The sequence below is a fragment of the Drosophila elegans genome, unplaced genomic scaffold, assembly GCF_018152505.1.
Source record: "Drosophila elegans isolate 14027-0461.03 unplaced genomic scaffold, ASM1815250v1 contig_476, whole genome shotgun sequence".
Classification (NCBI taxonomy): Eukaryota; Metazoa; Arthropoda; class Insecta; order Diptera; family Drosophilidae; genus Drosophila; species Drosophila elegans.
In genome coordinates this window covers 21,280,392-21,301,729 of record NW_024545863.1, presented here as the reverse complement: position 1 = coordinate 21,301,729, position 21,338 = coordinate 21,280,392, and the positions used below count along the sequence as shown (strand labels likewise).

Sequence of the window (21,338 nt, the reverse complement as noted above, 5' to 3'; positions counted from 1 at the left end):
ATGAAAGGCCTTATTTTTTTTTTGCCTGTGCCAATGACTTTTGGCCAGATGCCTTAAAGTTTTTATAACTACTGGGAACCGAAGAGAATTCGCGATGAGCTCATTAAGGTCTATTCTCCGGTCATGTTGTAACCGGCTGATCTTCCGATTTGTGTACCGACTGTGGGATATATGTAATGCGTAGTTATAAAAAAAAACACAGTTAGTTATAATCAAGGAGGTTCATGTGAACTTAGCGTGTGGCGATGAATGGTAATGTTTCCTATACCGTTAAGGTAATTGACTATAAGTGTATATGACGGACTTCTGGACAGTTCCCTTATAAAATAACTGGATTAATATGCCTTATCAGCCGTTTACCGATAAGGAATTTCATATGTGCATAGCGGGAGCGTGCCGTTTTTCAATTATTTGAAATGCAATTATTATACTTTCTGAGTCATTGTCGAACGAGTTTAAAAGCCAAAGTAAATCTACTGTATCATATTGGTCCAGCATGTATTTGTTTTTAATTTCACAATCAAAACAACCATAATATCAGTGCCTTATCGCGTGGACATATCTCTTGCCTGCTATCTCGCTCCAGTTCTCATTATCTCTCTCTCTCTCTATCTTTTTCTCTTCCTTGCAGCTGGCGCCCAATGGTGGGAATTTCATCAGCTGTTGTTTATTTTCAAGCAGCAGTCGGCCCAATAAAAATGCAATTTTTATGGTTAAGAAAATAGAGCGCGGTCGACGTTGCACATTGGAAATTGTGCAGAAGCCAGAAGAAAATATGTCTTGGAAAATGGAAAAGCCCGAGCAGCGGCAGCAATAACATTGAGCTAGTGATGTAATACGGAGCAAAAGTGAATCGGCAATTGGCGTTGGAAAAAAGAAACAGATTATACAATTTGTGTTGCTGCTGAAGTGAACTAGGACAACAGCAACAGCAATACTTTCAGCGGCAGCAGCAGCAACAGCAATACTTGCCGCAGCAAAAGCAACAGCAACAGCTACGGCAGCAGCAGCAACAACAACAACAACTGATAAAGACCGGCTGGCAACAGAGAAGCGGCCACTTGCAGCAACATAATTTCAAAGTCGGAGCGTGGGAATCGCAAATCACGGTAGCAACAGCAGCAACAATCATCGCAGCACGGCAGCAACATCGCGCTCTCGTCGCTCTCCCAATCGCTCTTTTCGCTCGCCGCTCTCGCGCTGGCGTTGCTCCGTCCCGCTCGTACCGGCGGCCCCTCTCGCTCGCACCCGCTGCGCAGCGTTCGCGTATATTTGGAGGCGTTGCGGCGATCGCTCACGACAGTTGTGCTTGGAACGCTTCGGAGTGAAGATCGTGCTCGTCCGATCGATGCGCGTGATAAATACACGGCGAAAAAAAATTGAATCAAGAGTTCCCCCCCAAAACAATTGACAAGACACGTAAAACAAACACAAGTGAAAAAGCAACTGCTTGAGAGCTAAAAAGAAATTGTTTTTTATTTTTGTCAAATCTCGCACGTAAATTAGCAAGCGTTCGCAAGAAACAAACCGCCGCCGCAAAAAAAAAAAATCCAAAACAGAAAAGATATATAACAGAAAACTAAAAAAATTGGCTGCAAATGTGAAGAGACGGAGAGACAACAACAGCGGATATACCGAGTGAAATTTGTGTCATAAGCAAAGCCAAAACCAAACAAAACAAAACAAAACAAAACGAAACAAAACGAAACAAACCCAAAATAAGAGGCCGTGTAGTGAATGTGAAACTGTAAAGTGATGTTTGGTAATCGACGAATCGAAAAAGCCTAAAGAATGGCCATAGACCTCCTGATCCTGGCCCTGCTGCTCGTCTCGTTCCTGATCAACCTGCTGGCGCTGTGTGCCTTCTGGATAACGCCGGGCCTGCGGACCACAGCCAACCGCTTCACGATCAACCTGCTGGCCATCAACCTCATTGGCTGCTGCATCCTGGCGCCCACCTTGTTCCTGGGTCTGCCTGGCAAGTCCTCAGAAGTCCCCACATCAGTGTCTGGAGAATCAGCGGAAACGCTGCAGTTCGTCTCGAAGCCGGGCAACCACCAGGTTATACTCCGCCGAAATGGCCAGCTGGTGGAGCAGGACGGCGTGGTGGTGCGTCGCAACATCAGCGAAAACGGCGATACGCTGGAGACCTTCTTCAAGTGCAACGCCACCTACTGCCGCGAGCTGACCATCGATGAGCGCGGCGATGGCGGCTTCGTCATCACGGAGACGGAGACGGAGACGCACGAGGAGAATCTCTCGGCCTTTGAGAGTCCGCCCACGGCCGCCTCCGCCCCTCTGCCGCCGGTGCAACTGAGATGCTGGTCCATAGACATGACCGCTGCCCTGGGCGCTCTGGCCGTGCTGCTCGTGGTGGGGGACACGTGGTGCGCCGTCACCGATCCGCTGCGCTACCACAGCCGCATCTCTGGCGTGAAGACGTGGATCTTTATTGCGCTCACCTGGGTGGTGGGCATCCTGTTCGGAGCCCTGTCCGCCTTCCGCGTGCTGGACTTCGAGGCGGACACCTTGTTCAGCCGGCACAGCCGCCGACTGGCGGTCACCTACTTCAACATCAGCAGCACAAACAGTATTTTCGGCGTGGCCTACGCCAGTGTGTACTTCATCGTGATCATACTGCTGCCCTTCGGCTTCGTGTGCGGCATGTACTGGAGGATTTTCAGCGAGGCCCGCGGCAACGGGCTGCGCATGCGCCAGAACGGATCTTCGCCGCTGCTGCAGAGCGCCCTCAACCTGACGGCCGGCCAGCAGGCGGCCCAGGCCAATCAGTTCTCGAACAGCCTGTGTGTGCACAGGCACTCCATCTCGTCGGCCAGTTCGCATGGCGGTAACAGTGGCCTGGGATTGGGTTTGGGCGGTCTGCAGATGCAAATCGACCAGCGGCAGCAGCCGAGAAGTTCGCCCAGTTGCCTGCGCCGGGACTCGGCGGCCAAGGTGCTGCTGCCGACCATCTCCGACGATGGCGGCTCGGATGCGGAGAGTGGCACCGGGGTGCAACTGATGACCGTGCAGGAGCACACGCTGTCGGACAGGAACCAGAACATAATGCTGACCCTGCAGACGGCCAGTGGGGAGATCAAGCGCAACTACTCCGCCCGGCAGCTACCGCTGTTGGGCACATCCTCGCAGGATCTGCGCGAGACGCATCGCCTGGTGGGCATTCGGCAGGTGCACAGCTCCCCGAATCTGCACAAGTACACGGAACTGCGCCAGGACTCGCTGGGCGAGGAGTGCGGCTCGCCGCACCTGCTGGGCCATGCCCAGCGGCAGCAGCAGCAGCAGTCGCAGCAGCTGCACCTGCACCACCAGCAGCAGCTGCACCTGCAGCACCAGCAGCAGCAGCACCACCACCCGCACTTCAGCTCGCCGCGCCACCAGCAGCACGGCCACGCCCTCCAAATACCCGCCATCCACGCCTCCCCCAAGGCCCTGAGCTACATGAGCTCGCTGCGCCATCGGCTGAGCAATGCCAGTTCGCTGTTCAAGTACCGCGAGGAGTCGCGGGCCGCCCGGATCAGCATCCTGGTGGTGGTGATGTTCGTGGTCTCGTACCTGCCCTTCGGCCTGCTGGTGCTGCTGCAGTCGCGGCTGTCGGCCGCCAATTTTGGCGGCTCCTCGCAGCTGGCCATCTTCATGATCCTGCTGGCCAACCTCAGCTCGCCCTTCATCTTCGCCTACCGCAACAAGCGGGTGCGGCGCGGAGTCAAGCGTCTGTTCGGACTGGAGTCGTCGGCCGGTCTGCAGCGCCACTGCAGCAGTAGTGTGAAGACCAACGGCACCGCAGGTCCGGCGGCAGGCGGTGCCCAGCTGCAGCGCAACAGCAGCAAGTTGTCGCAGTACAGCAGCAACAGTTGCCGCTACCTCACGCCCCAGACATCGCTGGTCAGTCAGCAGGTGCCAGTGCACACCACCCTGACGCTGCGGCCCAACAGCAGTTGCAGCACCATCATCAACTTCGGCGGAGCCAGGGGCTCGGCAGACTCGGAGGAGCCACCACCGGTTACACCACCGCCGGCCACTGTTGCACCGCCACGCCCCCAACGCCCCAAGCTGCAGAGGGGCATCACCATTGTGGAGCACATAGCCATAACGCCAACGAGTCCACAGAAGTTCCAGAACCGGCGGGCCAGACTCTTCGACATGTTCTTCCGCGGCTCGAAGAAACTGCAGGCGGGCTGCCAGAGCCAGAGTTTGCCCACAGAGGTCTAAACGAGGTGGCTACCAATACCATATGCAGCTTAGAAAGTAAACAGACACTAAACTCGCTTGCTGAAGAATTCTAAAAACAGTATTCGTAATTTGTAAGTTTAGCAATTAGCAGAGACAACTGTTTGAATTCAGTTTTAAGACCAGATAATGCTGTCCTAGAAGCTTCTCATGCCAAAAAAAAAGAAACACACACACACACACAAAAAGAGAGTCAAACTATAGTTTGAGATGCTTTAACATAACACAAAAAGAAAAATATGTACCTTTAACAAATAGAAAACTGTGTACAAGTCAAATTAACAAAGATTGAGAGGCAGGAGTCGTAATCTTAGGGTGGATATCAAAATGCAAAGTGGAACCAAGCCAAGCCAAGTCGAGAACGTAATCTATGTACCTAAGCAACAAGCATATGAACATTTAATGTTTTTACTCAAGTGCGAGACCACAAACAGCAAAGACAGCACTCAGTTATTTCGAGCCCCCGCACTAATTAATTAATTATTTATTGTTACGATTGTACATACTTATTAGACATCCACACCGCAAAGCTTTAACTCCAAAAACATTCTGGCTAAACAAGAAGAGACGCAAGCATTCAATTTATAAGTTAATTAAGTCAATGTGCTAAGCATATGTGTATTCTAGAGCCTAAGATTAAGTTGTAGAGCCGAGTAGTCTTAGACCGAGCAGGCACCTAGTGCCGAGCAGTGCTTTTCCAAAGCTGGCCAACTGGAGCGGCCTTTTGCAGGCGGCGTTTTCATATTGAAAATGCCTTTTGGCCGGTGCAAAGGTAGCTGCCAGTTGGCCGGATTGTCAGTCAGCAGCAGTTAGTTAGTGGGTTAGTTAGCCCTTGGTTAGCCAACGGCTATCGGGCCAGAGCCATTAAGTCAATTTGCTTTTGTAGAACTCCGCGGACATTGCGTGCAGCTAAATACCTCATTAGTTATAATTTAAAGTGCGAGATGGGCAGCGGTAGCGGGTCAAAGGTCAGAGCCAATCGACTCGCCCCATGCATAATGCATGGGAAAATGCTCGAGTGGCCCTGGCATTTGTCTCTTTTCAGTCCGCTCCAGGCCAGAAAGCTTTATACCTTAAGTTCTCCTCCTCCTTTGATTTTCCCTCGGCTGCACAAAAGACCCAGCAACAACGCACAAGCACACACACACACAATACTAAACAACCTCGAATTTATATTTCTAAAGTTTATATTTTATAAAGAGAGTGTGTGCATAGGAAATATCTATAAATATTCATGCAAATGTGTCGGACAAAGAAAATATTTCAAAACCAATTATTGTGATGTTGAGCAAGGGGGCAACCAAGAATGTAATTTCGAAATGCATTAAAAATAACTTAAAACATGTATTAATATTTATACTATATACAAGCTTATGTGTGTATACATACCTTTACTAAATAGTGATATTTTTTCAATTTTATTCAACTGTCATTCGCTTAACCATTCGATGTAAGAGCAAAGCAAATGTTAAACAAAACTAAAAAACAAAAACAAATTTCAATGTGACAAATTAGCTTTTAATCCGAAACAAAATTGAAAGCCCATGAAAAATGCAACAAACACAATAAAAATTAACAGCAACAATTGGTGGCTTATCCGGTATTTTCCAGTCAAGCTGCTAATATATTGAGAAAATAATAAATTGAAACACAAGCAAACCATACCAAACCACAAAAAGAGCAAGAAACTATTCAAATAAAAGATTATGTGTCTTAAAAGAAATAATTATCATGACTTTTTCACTGGGGGCAGTTCAAATGGGTGCTTGAAAGCGGTTACGAAGTCACCCACGCAGATCTCCAGATCTGCAACACCAGAGGTTGGCTCGAAGAGTTCTGCAACATTTCTCCCAAATAATTAATGGCCAAACCGGCGATTCAGTTGAATTTATCGATCCAACCTGCTCTCAACTTCGCCGACAAGAGCTCTAGAACACGAACAAACACTTAACCAGACGAAGGGGCGCGCAAGTTCAGCATTTCATTCAGCATTTCAGCGTTCGTTCCCCCTCCCACCACCCATGTCCGTATTAATTGATTCATAAACCGAAAAGAAACAGCACAATAAATATTTAATTCTTTTTTTCTCATTTCAGTCTGATTGTGGCAAAAGCGTGTTTCATTTCAAAACGAATACGAATTGTACACAGAAGGAAAAAGGCATTTAGTTAAATCTGGATCTAATGCCAACTGATATAAAAATATAATCATAATGTTTTATCAATAGATACAACCTTAAAGTGTTAAACGGGAAAATGACGTGACACGACATCCTTCCATCATTTGATTTTACCTACTGCCTAGCACTTATTATAAATAGAAACATCGTTTTTCTGTGTGTACCCAATTCGTATGTCATACAACCCATTAGATTGTCACATTTTAAGGAACGGGGAAAGCGGTGGAGGTGTCACGATGTCTTCTGTATATGGCAGTCGGTGATTGGTACGAGTACGGGTTTGCTACTTAGAACTCGACCACGGAGATCAAACACTTGGTCAAACCTATCGAATGGTTGGGCATTGGGGGATTAGGGGATTAGAGGACGGGTGCATGGGCGGTGCAATGACTAATCGTTTGGCAGCGGGCGAAATATCAAAGAGCCATGGCTTACCTCAACACCTGACTCACCCTGCCACCCTTCCACCCTGGGCAAGTCCAAGTCAAGAAATGTGATAAGTACGACTGATATTCCATACAGGCTAATTTACGCTAATTTTTGCAGCAATGCGGCGACAACGGAACGTCTGTGTTTGGTGTTTCAGCAGAAAAATGCGGCACATAAACAAAATCAAAACCGAAGCAGAGTAGCTGAAGCGGAGACCAAACTCTCGGACACCCCAGTCAGTATCTAGCGGATGCGTTGCTGTCCCTCAGCAAATCGGTCACCGAGAGCGTCGCACTTATTTATTTATTTTATGATACACTGCGCGTCTCGCTCTATGGTGCGTTTAATATGCCTCGATGAGGCCTCTGACATTTCTACACATCGTTCGGCGTAAAAAAGTCTTCTGTTGTTTGCCAATTGTGGTCTGAAAATAGAATTTCCAGTTTCAGTCCTAACAGCGGTGTGAACAAATTGACTAAAATATCACAGATTAAATTAGCATTATATTAGCTCTTTTTAATTAGGTACACGGTCTTTTTTGTGTGAAACATGAAACATGAAACCTGAAACGCTTATACTTGAAAAAGCAAACCATAAACTATTCGCTTAACTAAAATAATTGAGAAGCGCCGAGAAGGACCCTTGACTTGGATTGATTTAAGCGCTTAGAAGAGCCATTGAAACTCCCGAACGCAGCAACTCTTGTAATTAAAAGCAAAGCTCTTAAAATCAAATTGAATAAATTAAAAAACACTTTTAAATATATAAGCGCTAAAGTCAATCAGCCTCGTTAAATCAACTAATTTCAACCGATATGGCCAAGCCCGGCAAACATTACCCAAAATGTCAACTTGCTTCCATGGTGTGAAGCCATAAAAATATTAATTTGAATAGCTGCATAATTAAAGAAAACTAAAACAGAATTAAAAAACCATTTTTGTAAGCCCGCTGAGTAACAAGACAAAAATGAAAAAAATGCCAAATGTCATTAGAACAAATTTTGGCAGTTGGCACAGAGGCACAGATTTCGATATATTCTTGTTTCATTCTCAGCACGAGCGGACTAAGCACTCACAAAAACGAATAAATTGGATTTAGCTGCTACAAACTGTCGAAAGTCAGGTGAGGAGCAAAGAAGAACGTGTGGGTGGACAAGCTGGCTGTCATCTTAGGCAAATTTGTCGATTAGGTAAGAGGAAATAAACTTTTCGACTGCGACATATTGCTTTTTTTTCCCGATCCGGCGATAATGACACACCAGTGCGCCACATGATGTCAAAGAGCGGAAAACTAAAGTCTGAGCTGCGATAATCTTAACGCCGTGTCAATGAACCTCACGGAAGTTTGGCACAATCTGTCATAGGTGCTCGCCAAGAATTAACTATCGATACGCCCCGCCATAAATCCGTGCGATTTTGGATTTATCCAATTTGCATGTGAACTTGAATGAGAACCGAGTGCATTGACTCGGCTGCACACCCTTGAACGGGCAGAAAAATCAACACGGGTCATGTCTGAGATACGGTTATGGATTTATGTTATGTTCAATATTTTGGGGATCGTCGCTTTCCGCCAAGTGGGCTGTGTATTCATGACAGCTGCAGCCGGAGTGCTTTGTTTTTCGCGAAACTACTGCAGCTCGAATTCAATCTGCAGACTTAGTCAAAGTCAGGCCATGTTACTAGTATAATATGCAAATATATGACGGACCTTATCAGCTCGCTGCGTTATCGCTGATAGGGCACTAGAACATCTAACAGCATAATCAAAATGATTTAATATATTTGCTCGTACACACAGCGCACACAAGAGCTCTGTTTTTCTCGAATTTTCACAATAAGTTTTAAAGTGAAGCCCAATTTTGGCTCAGTCCTAGGCCAAGAATCTGCAGAACTGTGCCTTTCTCACGCAGCTTACGCTGGTTTTATCTCATTAATATACATGTATATAGTCTGGCCGGGATTTGTTTGGCGAAATGGGCCCATAAATATGCCGTCGGGCTGGCTGACACTGTTTTTGCCTCCGACTTATCGCTGACAGTTAACCCGCTCGCAGCTCGCAGCTCTCGACTCACGATTCTCGATTCTCGATTCGCGATTCACTGATTCGCGGTCCCTCTGTCCGGGTGACGTCACAATGGCAATAGAAACATATGTAGGCAACCCACATACAGACCACCTCCTCCCAGCTCCCCCGCAATATTTGAACTTACGGAGAGCCGAGGCCAAGGGATGTGTCGGCTGTTATTGTGGCCCGTCAACATTCAGCCAAGTTCTCAACACAGAATCGTGGAATATTCCATGACACGATTCAAATATTGTCGCACAGCAAGCAAAATCTTGGAGCTGAAGGCTCGAATCTGTCCTACCCGTAGTTGTTTGGAAGTTTTTTACCAGCTTATCAGGCGCTTCACTCAGCGAACCTTCTTTGCAAAACAGAAATGTCATTAAAATTAATTTCAACACTTTCCCAATAATTTTGTTACCTTCCTGGCATCCATATAAATTATTTTTAGTTCTGTTTTGGCACGTGCAACTAAGTACTGGGAAATAAATGACCAAGTGCATTTCGAGAGCTGACAAAAATGAATTTATTAGTAAGTGGCAAGGCGAAAAGGAAATGCGGAATATTTTATTGCGTTTCGCAGAAACTGTCAAGTGTAGATTCGTGTTCAAGCAGGACCATCCAGCTGACACTCTCTAAATATTAGACTTTGTTGTTGATATTATTTGCAATTCAAAGGGGGCGATTAGAAGTGATTCCAAGAAATATTGGCCCACAAATTTAATGACGAACTGCCAGATGAACTATGTGAAAAAGAGTTCGCCTTTGCTCTTGGGGAATCTGATTTAGTGATCATTCTTCATTATCATACAATATGTGGTATGAAAAATATGTGCTTTTATAAAACAACATTTCAAAATGTTGTCAATAAAATTTCAATTTCAAACTGTAACAGCTCAAAGCATATATTTAATGACAGTTTCTTTCTTTTAATACCCTTTCAGAAAGTAATATGGTATCAGTCATATTATTACTTTGGCTTATATTTTTAAAAGCCTGCAATTGTTTGTATTGTCCTACCCACAGGTGTTAAATGAAAAATGAAAAGTATATGTTAAAAATGAAATTGTTAACAGTTGACGGGATGCCCCTATAATAAATTCATCTCTAATAAGCCGCACATGCTCTGTAATTTTCCCCAAACACAACGTGCTATTTGTTCAATTAAATTAAATTAAATTAAATTTATGTCTGCATCGACATTAGATTCTGCGGGGGCTGGGCGGTGACATGTGTCTCGTTTTCATTATTGCTGCCAAATTACGAAGCCATCTATGAGTAAGCAGAGACAAAGAGTCGCACAAGAAGACGACGAGCTATTTTCTATGCGATGCACACACGTTCCCATGCCAGATTTAGCCAAACAGCTGTGGCACCCCCATTCGCCAGCGGCAGCACAAATAAACTCACTCATTTCCGCATGGCTATTTCTTTGGCAATACGTTCAGTTGTATTGCCGTTTAAATATTTATTAACAAGAGGGTCGCACAAAAAGGTTTATGGTTAAATAAACAGTTGCTAGCAAAGAGGAAAATCGCTTGGGCAATAATATTTGATTTGTGGCAGTTTAGCCGCCAGTAGCTTGAACAGTTTTTACTCGTCGACATTTTCGGTTTATTGCCAACAGTCGACTGCACTTTTCCGTGCACTTTGGCATAGGGCCAAAAACTGAAGCTTGGGATTGGTAAAAACTTTTCCCGAAACATGGCCGGAATACTTGTATCATAAATGTGGCTCTCAAACTGTTGTTTGATTTGCCTGTTTGCACAAAAGCGAGCCAAGTCGAACCAAACTTGAACACAGCTAAGCAAATATTAGTCGGGCTCAGAGCAACTCAGCCAGCCAACCGAACTTCAACAGCATCGGCAGCAGCCATAAAAAACATATTATCACTTGTATACCAAAACATTTTTATTTATACAAGTACAAGTTGCTGAAACTTTGTTTTTTTTCTTTCACCCCCTTTTTTGGGCGCCACTACGTCGGCATTGTAAGTTCAGAATTGTAGATGGAGCAGAGTTTTCAGAGGGGAAGTACCAGTAGTCAGAACACGGCCGAACAAGAAAAAGAGTGCAAATTTTCATTCAAGAAAGTTTGTGGCGAACTGATTTAAAATAAATGGAAATACGCATTGCCAGTACGTGTACGTGCCTAGCTGCCGTGGCACAGGTGTCGTATACGTAATGTTCACTCACTGATTTTATCTGGTCCCCACTGCAAAGGAAACCTAATGCGAGCGGATTGGTTTGCGCTTTATTTTTATTTACCTCCTTATATTACTTAGGAAGTGCTCAGCTTTAAGCAGTTGGATTGCTTGCAATCGTAAATGTAAATTTTCTTTAGAATAAAGGTAAGCATTTACCTTAGAATTCAAATAATGTTGTTGAAATACAACTGCTGGCATATGAAATTAATTACATTTATGTGCAAATTCTTTATCATTTAAGTATTTGTATGTTCAATTCAAATTATTTTATCTTATTTTATCAGCGTGAATTTACTGTTTAAGTATACATATGAATTTTATTTTATTTTTATACTTACAACAAAATTGGAATAAAGTTTAAATGGATCAATAAGGTCCCACACTCCCAGCCAAATATATTGTAGTTTTCCTCTGTGCCTGCAGCTAAAATATTGACTGACATTTTCCCATTCTCGTAATTCAGTTTTTGCCAGTGCTACCCTCTGTTCTATGAACATGTTCGTTTGCTGACTTCATTTCCCGACCCAAGTGCAGAAAATCGTGAATTTCGTATGCCAGCTTGGGGCAGAAGAGTTCCAGGGAGCGAGATCGGTAAAAGAGTGAGGCGAAAACAATGCAAGAGGCGCCGGATGAACTTGCATTTACATGCAACTTCAAGTCTATTGGGGCAACAACGGGTTGAATTGTTTATTAAAGTTGCACAACAGTGTCGACTGAAACGGACTCGATTTGCGGCACCCAGAACGATAGAGAGAGCTGAATCGGTAGTAAACAAAAACAATCTTGCACCACAAAGCTATTCAAACCATATGATATGAAGGAACATACTATTTAATAACAGTTAAAAAAGTACCTTCAAAAAATGTTAAACACAACCAAATTCATGGATAAAAATAACAAAACGATTTTCTTAAATATAAAAAATATGAAAAACATCATATCTATAATAATTATATTACAACTAGTAAATATTTTGTAATCTAATATATTTTTTGGCAAACAAATATTTATATAACTGGAAAATTGTGGTACTTTTTTGAACGAAATCCACATGCCATGTCGAGCCCACTATTAAACATTTCAGGCCTGGCAGCCTGGTCCTGGCTATTGAAAATTGCTGGGTTTTTGCCGTTCAGGCCAGAAACCGGAAAGTGGCAATGGAGGAGCAGGTTGTGGAGTGCAGTGGTGTGACAACACTTAGGGTTAACCGCCAGCCACCGGGCTACCCGCACCACCGGAATCACAAGAGCCACGAGAACCACCCACTTAGCCAAGACCAAAACACTCACGCCCAGTATGTTCTTTGCCATTGCTTTATGCTTCATGGCGTTTTTGCCTGCCAGCCTGCATGCCAGTCTTCCATCCCGCCGTCATGCCATCCTGCCAGCCAGTTTGTTTGCCATCCTTCCGAGAATGCCAGAATGATAGTTGCCAGGCATCGTGAGCGTCAACTTCGTCGGCGAAATGGGGAAAACTCAAGGAGTGACTAAACTACGCTGCTCCACTGTGATTAGGTGAAGAGTTGTTCGTCGAACGCTACTAAGAGTTTTCCCTGAAGCCCCAAACGGCTTTTTACGCTGTAGTCTAATTGAAATAGTTTATACTCAGGCTAAAGGAATTCCAGCCAAACCATAATCCACTTAGCAGGGGCTAGTGAAATCAAAATTGGTTTTTAAATTAAATTTACTTCCTAGATTTTCGGTATTTTATCAGTCATAAAATTTTGCCAGTGGCTACACTAACAACATAGATAATGTAGTTGATTATGTTATGATTCACTGAAATTACATTCTTTAAAATAATTTATTTCGTTCCTAGAACTAATCGTTAAGTGACTCATTAGTAGGCCTTACCATTTTAACCTTCAGAATGGTACACATTTTAGAGTGTCTTGCTCAATTAGAATGATTTAACTGTTGCTAATTGATATTGGTAAATATTTTTGTATTAAAATAGATCAATTAGTAGATTCAATATATTTTTAGACTCTTTATTCACTTTGCGGTTTATGCCCAAAGCTTCTCTAAGCTATATTTTAGCATGGTATTTATCTGCAAAATGCATGAAGACTCTTCACTTCCATCCGTTGCCATCAAAGTGAAACGAAAATTTCAAAGTGCTGACAATATTTCTTCTGCCATCCGCAGCTCCGTGGTGGCGTGGGGAAATAAAAACCGACAACGATTATGCAACAACGCTTTCCATCTTCTTGCGGGGCACCGAGCTTCCCATTTCCATTCCCGGGCACAGTGGGTGTGAATGGAGCGGTGGCAGTGGAATATTGTTTTAAAAATGGCACAACCGAGATGACAACTCGGTAAGCGTGCAACTGTGATTGAAATCGAAGTGACACGCCCAACCTCACAGAGAACACCAATCGATACGGAAGTGTAGCTGAGGTTCTGCATTCCACCTATTATTTTTGGCCATTCCCCACGTCGATCCGGGGCAACAGGGAGCGGCAAAAATAACGTGCCACAAACCGACTGCACAGTGCAATTCGTACATTTGATAAATTTAACAGAGGTACATGGAAAACAAAGCACTAGCGCTGCTTTTTTATTAAAAAAAATTAAAAAAATTTTGTAAGTAAATAGATCAATACAAATTTTAATAACTTTTCTTATTTAAAAGGGTTTCTTTTATTTAAAACACCTGGATTTATGTTGTTCCAAAATCACCAGACACATCCAGATATTTAATTTATATTTTGTTTTCCTTAATTTTTTTTAATATATTCCAAAGTAAAGAGAACAATAACTTTACAATTATTAATTTTTCCAAATCTATTTTAGTTACATAAATTTGTATTCTCCTATGTTATGAACTTATAATTTTATTTAAAAATAATTGAAAATATAGGTCAAGGCCACTCTATTTTAAATAACAATTAATTGACACAAGAAAGCTTCCATGTTTTGTACAAATTAATATAATTTATGAGTTGTTATCCCAGAACCCATGTATTCCGCAGAGTGTATAAAATGGGTGGGTGCTTGGCAACGGACCAGCCAAAGTCAAGGTCGGACCACGGGCAACTTTGGCAGCTGTTTGCGTGCGGTTGAATTTGAGTTGGAGGCCGTTGTTTTATTGCATTGTCATGTGGCAGCAATTGAATTTACTGTTGCAGCTGGGAAACATGCAACATTTTGTGGTCAAGCGCACGACACGTGCTCACCAAGGGATGTAATGTGTTGCAGTTGTTGCTCGACTGCTCATTTAACAGCAGTCCAACGGAGCGGGTGGGCGATCTGTTAAGGCCGCATTCTGACAAATTGCCGACCGAAATTTCCACTGGATTTGCCACTAATGGTAAATTTTCCATAAAGCTGTCAAACTTCTGACACTCTGCACTCACTTTGTGACTGACACTTTGCACTTGAATCGAAAAAATTCGGTCAGTTGCCAAAAATTTGTATACCTCTGTGGCCGCTAGTCATTGGAGTTTTTCCATGTATTTAAATAGCGCCTGTTTTATTGAAGCAAAGTTCACAGCGAAATAACCCGATGTTTGTTATGCTTATTTGGGTATTTCCAATTGACGCTGAGTTTTGTTTATGCTTATGCTGTTGGCTTGTGATTTTGTTAGTTTCCATCTTATTTTAGTATGCTAGAAATAATACTGCGCAGAAGAACTTTAACATACACTAAAATATATTTTCTTTTTTAAATCGTTTTACCTAACATTTTTTTTTATTTAATTGGAGGAATTGTATAAGATTTCAGCCACTGAAATAATACACGAATTTTATGTTTATTTATATTTTAAAATTATTATTTTACAGATACAAAAGGTTTACTTGTGGTTTTATTAATTTGGGTTTTATCTTTACTTTACCTAGCAACAGCATATTTTTTAAAGAGTATAACATCTACAAAAAAAAATATTGTTGAGCGCTGAATTGACGACATTTGGATGAACGCTCTGATGTGAATTGCTACTACAGTGGGCTAAGGGCATCGTTTTTGCAGCAACATTAAAATATCCATTTTTTAATCTTTTTAAATTTTTTATGAAGAATAATAAGAAAGCTTGTTATAGTAAATCATTTCGATTTTAGGCAAACGCCTTAACTTTACTTAAAAACTTGTTTCAAAATTATTTGCCCCACTGTAATATGCCCTCTAGGTCAAAGCTCCGCATGCAGTCAGAGCCGAAAAATTAGGTAAACATGAAAACAATAATCCCACAATAACAATAATTTCTTGTGTTGAATTTATAAATGTGTATAATAAGCCTTCTGTTGGCAGTAGCAACAAAAGCCAGCTCATAATATATTTGTGATTCCATTTATTTGTAGAGGCATATCTCATGATTAAATAAAATAGATTTCCATATTGCCATTGTGGGTTTTCCAGCCAAACTCGCTGCGATTGCATCGGCCTTTTGGGAACACCAAATGATTGTTGTGGGTGTGGATTTCGGTCTAAGCCAAATTGGCTCCACTTCGATCGATTAAAAGTAGCAAAGCGATAGCCTCTTTCGACAGAAAAGAAATCAAAAAGCAATGGGTTTTAAATCGTTCAACGAGTTGTCGATGGCAAGTAAGTTTTGTTTGTTTCGTTGCCTAACGAAAAGAGTTTAAACAATTGGTAATTTTCGCACAGCAAAAAAAAGAAACGAAAAGAAAAGAAACAAAAAAGAACAACAAACGAATTCCAAGCAAATAATCATGCCAAACGGGACCTGACTGAACGCAAGTGTAGACTTACACTTCCGGCGGCGATGCACCGCCCATTGAGGGTCACACAACGGCGAACTTTGCTCTTTGACAGGTCAACTGTCGCCAAATGAATTGGTTAATGTGGGAGCCCAGAATTTCGAACTCACGTTCACAGTCAAAAATAGATTTTAATTACGCACAGAACACAAATAAATTAAAAGTTTAAGCAAATACGGCTACGACTGTATTTTTTTGGCTAACCAACGTCCGCTGGTTGAACAGAGAAAACAATCCAATCATTAAATATTTTAAAAGTATAAATAATATTAATTAAATAAGTGTTACTTTAATGAGTAATATTACATGTGTATAACAATAAATGAAAAAATGAATCGGGTTTTTATATTAATATTTGTTTAAGCTATTTATAAGCAAAAATTTTATAATTTATTCAGTCTATAAATAGTTAATTGCACTTATTATTGCCGTACCAATCAACACGAATAATATTTCTTTTATCGTAAGCAAACTTTTAGTGATACCAATAAATATAATAATTTTTTTTGTGTAATTTCTCTGGGAGATGATCTAACTAGGTAGGGTTCACTGCACTTGGCAATGCAACTTGTCCCTGTCTTCGGACTGACCCTTGACTCGAGTGCTTTTGGACTTGACGTCTGGCAGATGTCTCTATTGTCGTCATCAGCCGGCTGAACTTTGGCCAATTGCTACTGCTGAGTGGAGATGACTGTTGGTTTTGTTTGCTCAGCTTTAAATGGGCTTGGCGACCAGGTGTCTCTTGACCACATTGGACTCTGGTCGAAACGATTGAGAGCGATAGTTAATTGTTTATAGCGTGCTTTTTTTTATTGTTAAGAATTTAATGTGGTTCCGACTAACTCTGGCTAACACAAAAAAAACAAAAACAAAAAACTCATTTGGCGATCTGAAACTGGGTAAAGGGCAAGCCGCAATTTTTGTACAACATTTGACATTTAAATATTAATGACTACGCTTTTCGTTAAAGCAATAAAATATGATTCTGTTCATCATTTAGCGTCGTTAATATGGAGATAAATGTGGCAGTAAGGCTGGTAGAAATCGTGAAAATAATCATAACTCAAGCGTATGAGTAATAGGCATTCCAGCCTCATTGGAAAACAATTTCACATTAATGCATTAAATGATTTGTGGGCTCGTTTGTGTATTAATGAATACCTTTCCTTTCGTGGCGCCAGTACGCTTTCCGCTCTTTTTAATGTATTCCGAAATTGCCTTAACAATTCTTGCCTTTCTTTGGACAGTTTACTTTTTTTCCAGCTGTGTTACAAGACTTTGCTTCCGCATTTTCGCATTGCAATGCAAAAGAGGTGCCACATCTCCATTGCAGCCGGCCGCAACTGAAAATAAAAAGTGGAGTTCAATGCGAACAATAGAGACCGGCACACGGATGCTGTGCAGAATGCTAAGCCGCCCTAAAAACCACTTCCGCTGTGGCTGCGGCACGTAATGCTCTGATCCCTTTCCCCTTTCCCGGTTTCTCGGGGTCTCGAGTGGAAAGCGGAAAGCGGGGAATCTGGGATGCCAATAAACGCGACCACTGATTGGCATTCGAAATGAGATGACGATGACGCGCGTGCCGCGAGCATTGAGCCCTTTTTGGCTAGGGCTCTATAAATGCCAATATTATTTGATTTTACAAATCCCACGGAGAGTGGAAGTGTACGTATACTATAACGCACTCTTGGCGAAATGAATGGCTATTGTTAGGAGTGTCTATGCGGATTTGGGATTTCATTTCAATTTTCACGTCGGTGGTCACGCATCATGAGAATTTACAGGTCAAAAAGCACAGATAACGCTTTTTAAAGGCATATTCTACTTAACGTAGTAGGCGAGCTAAAAATAAATAAAATTGGTTTTAAAATATGATTATATTTTTATATAGTTTTAATATCGATTTACTTATTTTTGTACCTATTTAAAGAGTTAATATTTTTTATTTTGTGTTCATTAATTTTAATTTTAAAGCTGTTATACACAGTTAAAAGTCAATGTTAAGCTATATAAGTGTATATAAAGAGCGACTCGACCGCCAGTTTATAAAGCGATTCAAATGTTGCCATTTTGGTGCGGTTCCTAATTATTTAAAATGCTAATTCATTTTCGGTTCGGAGCAACAGTAACAAATTGAATTTTTATGTATTCGCTTAAGAAACAACAATAAGCCGAAACATGTTTGCGGGTCTTTTAACACCTGATCCATGTGTCGGATATTTATCTTTGCCTTGTCTTTATCTTAAAGAAATTAGCCTATCGACAGGGCTGCAGAATGTTGAATTGTTTAGAAGCATTTAAATAAACATTATAGAATTCCTCTTAATTAACTAAAACGTACATGGGCTATTTTATTTCACCATGACTTTTCAGTAAGAAAATTTCCAGTCTAAACTAAAAATAAATGTGCCCTTCGGGATTTCCATAAAAGCCGGCCGATTAAGATGAAACGAAAGAACAAGCAATAAAGTGTATAAGAACTGGACACTTCTTTGAAATTGTGAACTGGCGAAATTTGTGCTTTGTGTGTCGAGGCATCTTTTGTCATGGAAAACATGTGTTTGCATTAAATAAGACCAAACGACATAATAAATATTTATGAAATCGATCGAGTGGAGCGAGGGGAACTCACAGAGAAAACTTGTATAATGAGATTTGCTAAATATAAAGCCTCGAATCAAATTAAAAGCCGCCAGGGCGTAAAGACGAAATCCAGATAGTTCGATTGCCAGACAACTCGGCGACGCAAGTAGCCGACTTTGATGTTTTGGTAACTGGTTATGCGCAGAACTCTTGGTTGGCCGAAGGCAAACTGGGACCACGGAAATTATTCATAAACGCCGTTAAAGTCCGTCTGACTGAAAAGCTGAAATCCGATTTTTACCGATTTTTAATCGATCCCCGTCTGATTCAATGGACTCTCCTCTTGCCCCGCTTAATTACCTATTTCGTCAACGACACGCCCAATAGCTATGCTTGTATTATATGGCAGTCCCACCAACGGCGAACAAAAAGCGACAAAGTGCAGGCAAAAAATTGTGCGACTGGCCCACAAAAGGCAAAATCCAAATACTCACATAAAATCAAATTAAGCTTTGTGAAACGAAAAACGGTCGGCAGAAATGTCCACTCAATTGAATATAGTACAAAATCTTTCCCTCTGTTTAAGTTTTTTAATAAAATGAGATCATGAATTTATGAAGTATTGTCTATTATTATACTTCAAAGTCTAGCATTACGTTATTCCCGAAAAAAGGATTGAGCTAAGACAAAAAAAAAACTGCTTTATTTTGTGCTTTGTGTTTCTTATACCTAATACTAATAGCAATTTAAGTTTTTTAAAAATATATCATTTTGTAACCTTTGTCGTCGTCTTGAGTCAGGCAGCAGGCACAAATTCAAGCGATTAAACAGCATAATTGAAAATGCGAAATTGTCACGTCAATGAACAATATTTTCAATTATAATTATTTAATAATAATTATATAATTATATAAGGCTGCCTTTCGGGTATAATTAAAAATTTTTAAAATGAGACTATTTGCTAGGCCGATCGTTTTTAGGATAAAATAGTTTGGATGATTTCGTGAAAAAATATATTTATTTTACTGAAATGTAGAAAGTTATAAATATTTAATCCAGTTAAAAAAAAAATTCCTTCTAAATTTGGCTTTGCCTTGAAATTTACTTGTTATCGAAAAGAAAATTTCTTATTGGATTTAAAAAACGATTTGTTATTTGTTAAAGCAGAACTTAGTAATTTTTTAAAGAGTAAGTAAGCCAGCACATGTTCCTATTTTACATCTACCTGTGGAAGAATTAATAGGGAATTAATTTAGGGATTAATTCTAGGAATTTAAAAGAAGAATGTTGCTTTTGGTCACCGAAATTAGACTGTACCCACGCATGTGTTTGGAAGATAAGCTAACAGAAAGTGTATATCAAGTCAGCTTGAAGAACATTTTTCTTTTTCGTGTAGGGCTGGTTATAAATTTTTTTAAAATTGTCATTCTCATCAGCCTATTAATTAGCCATTACTTTTAAACTTGGCCTTTTCCTTTTGTTGTTGGGGTCAAATTGTGTTTTCATTTATTTTAGCGTTCTTCCTGTTCCCCAAAAAGGAAAAACTTTTCGGATAATGAATTTATACTTTCTTGCGGTTGAAACAATTTCCGCATGGCTAAGAGCGAAAGGCACGGGGGAAAACCCCAGTATTAAATTTTAAAGCTAAAGAAAGTAAAGTCTCAATCGTAGAAAGTGTAAGAAGAGAACCGGACTGGATTAGTGTAATTATCTATTTATAAATAGAGTGCATTCCTGCTTTTGGCATAGATAATGGGGTAAAACAATACACGGGCAGTAGAAGCGTGCAACTTGACTCGTTTCTCAGACATCGGAGCCATTTCAAAGTCGCGACATTCTTGAATCTTTTCTAGCGACGGCTGGCAATTTAATGAAATTTATGCGACGCCGTCTCAGACGCGGTCTGTCGATTCGAGTTGATCGATTTGCGTCGTCCGCCGCTGATTGATTTTTCAGTCTTCGAATCGGTCGGAATTTAATTGCTCGGCCGCCTGAACTTGGGGCATCCACCATACACAAGCCCGTGGAAATTTTCGCACTTTATGCGAATATTTAAAAGGTGAATGCAAAGCAATATAAGCCAAGCCAGCGCACATCAATCAAAACGAAGAGTCAGACAGTCAGTCGGCCACTCGGCCACTATAGTCAAAGGTTCAAAGTATCGATTGAAGGCGAAATGCATCTGGGTTGGCCAGACAAACAATGAATGCAAAACTGTTTGGCGTTCACCGCCATTGACAATGGCATTGACGCAACAGAAACTCTGTCGCTTTATTTTCGTTTCGCTTTTTTTAGTGCATAACGGAAATGCCGTTGTTCTACTAATTCTGCACTGCCCAAGTGTCACAGTAAACACTCGAAAAAAGCTACAGGCAAGCATCAACTGTATTAAAAATGGTTGACAAAAAAATTTTTTTAAATCCTTTCTTTTTTTTTTTTAAATGATAGAAAATTTTTGATTTTAGAAAAAGAGCTTTGCGATATAATAAAGTTAATTGGATATATATATATATATAAATATAAATATATATATATATATATAAAAAATACTTAAGTGCGAAAAGTACAAAATGCAATATTAATTAACGCCGACTAATAGAAATGCATTGAATATTAGGAATATAAGTGTGTTTTCAGTGCTGAGCGCACTGCAAGTGATTACTGTGCCGCCAGCCTTTTCTGATTTCACGTGCTCGCAGAATGCTTTCGTTGATGCGCTTAAAGCAAACGCACAGCTATCGAGTGCGTCCAAAGTGTAAAGTGTATGGTGTAAATCTTATAAAGTGCAAATCAGAGAGTGTGAATGCCGGCTGATCTAGTCGGGAATTGAATCCAATTGAAATGTGAACATCTAACGCAATTGTCGACCATGTGGGTGTAACTCAAAAGTCCGCTTTTCCTTGGTCGT

At 41.2% G+C, this 21,338-nt stretch overlaps 1 protein-coding gene across 1 annotated transcript; it reads left to right on the top strand.

Moving 5' to 3' along the window:
* The first annotated feature begins 1,015 nt into the window (after positions 1–1,015).
* Positions 1,016–5,593, top strand: LOC108147235. The gene has a single exon (XM_017273628.2). It carries the CDS (start codon positions 1,792–1,794, stop codon positions 4,228–4,230), a length of 2,439 nt encoding a protein of 812 aa, XP_017129117.1. The 5' UTR covers positions 1,016–1,791; the 3' UTR covers positions 4,231–5,593.
* Positions 5,594–21,338: the final 15,745 nt, after the last annotated feature.

What these genes read in the sequence shown, in the direction of transcription:
- LOC108147235 (XM_017273628.2), top strand. Translation starts at nt 1,792, where the DNA reads ATGGCCATAGACCTCCTGATCCTGGCCCTGCTGCTCGTCTCGTTCCTG.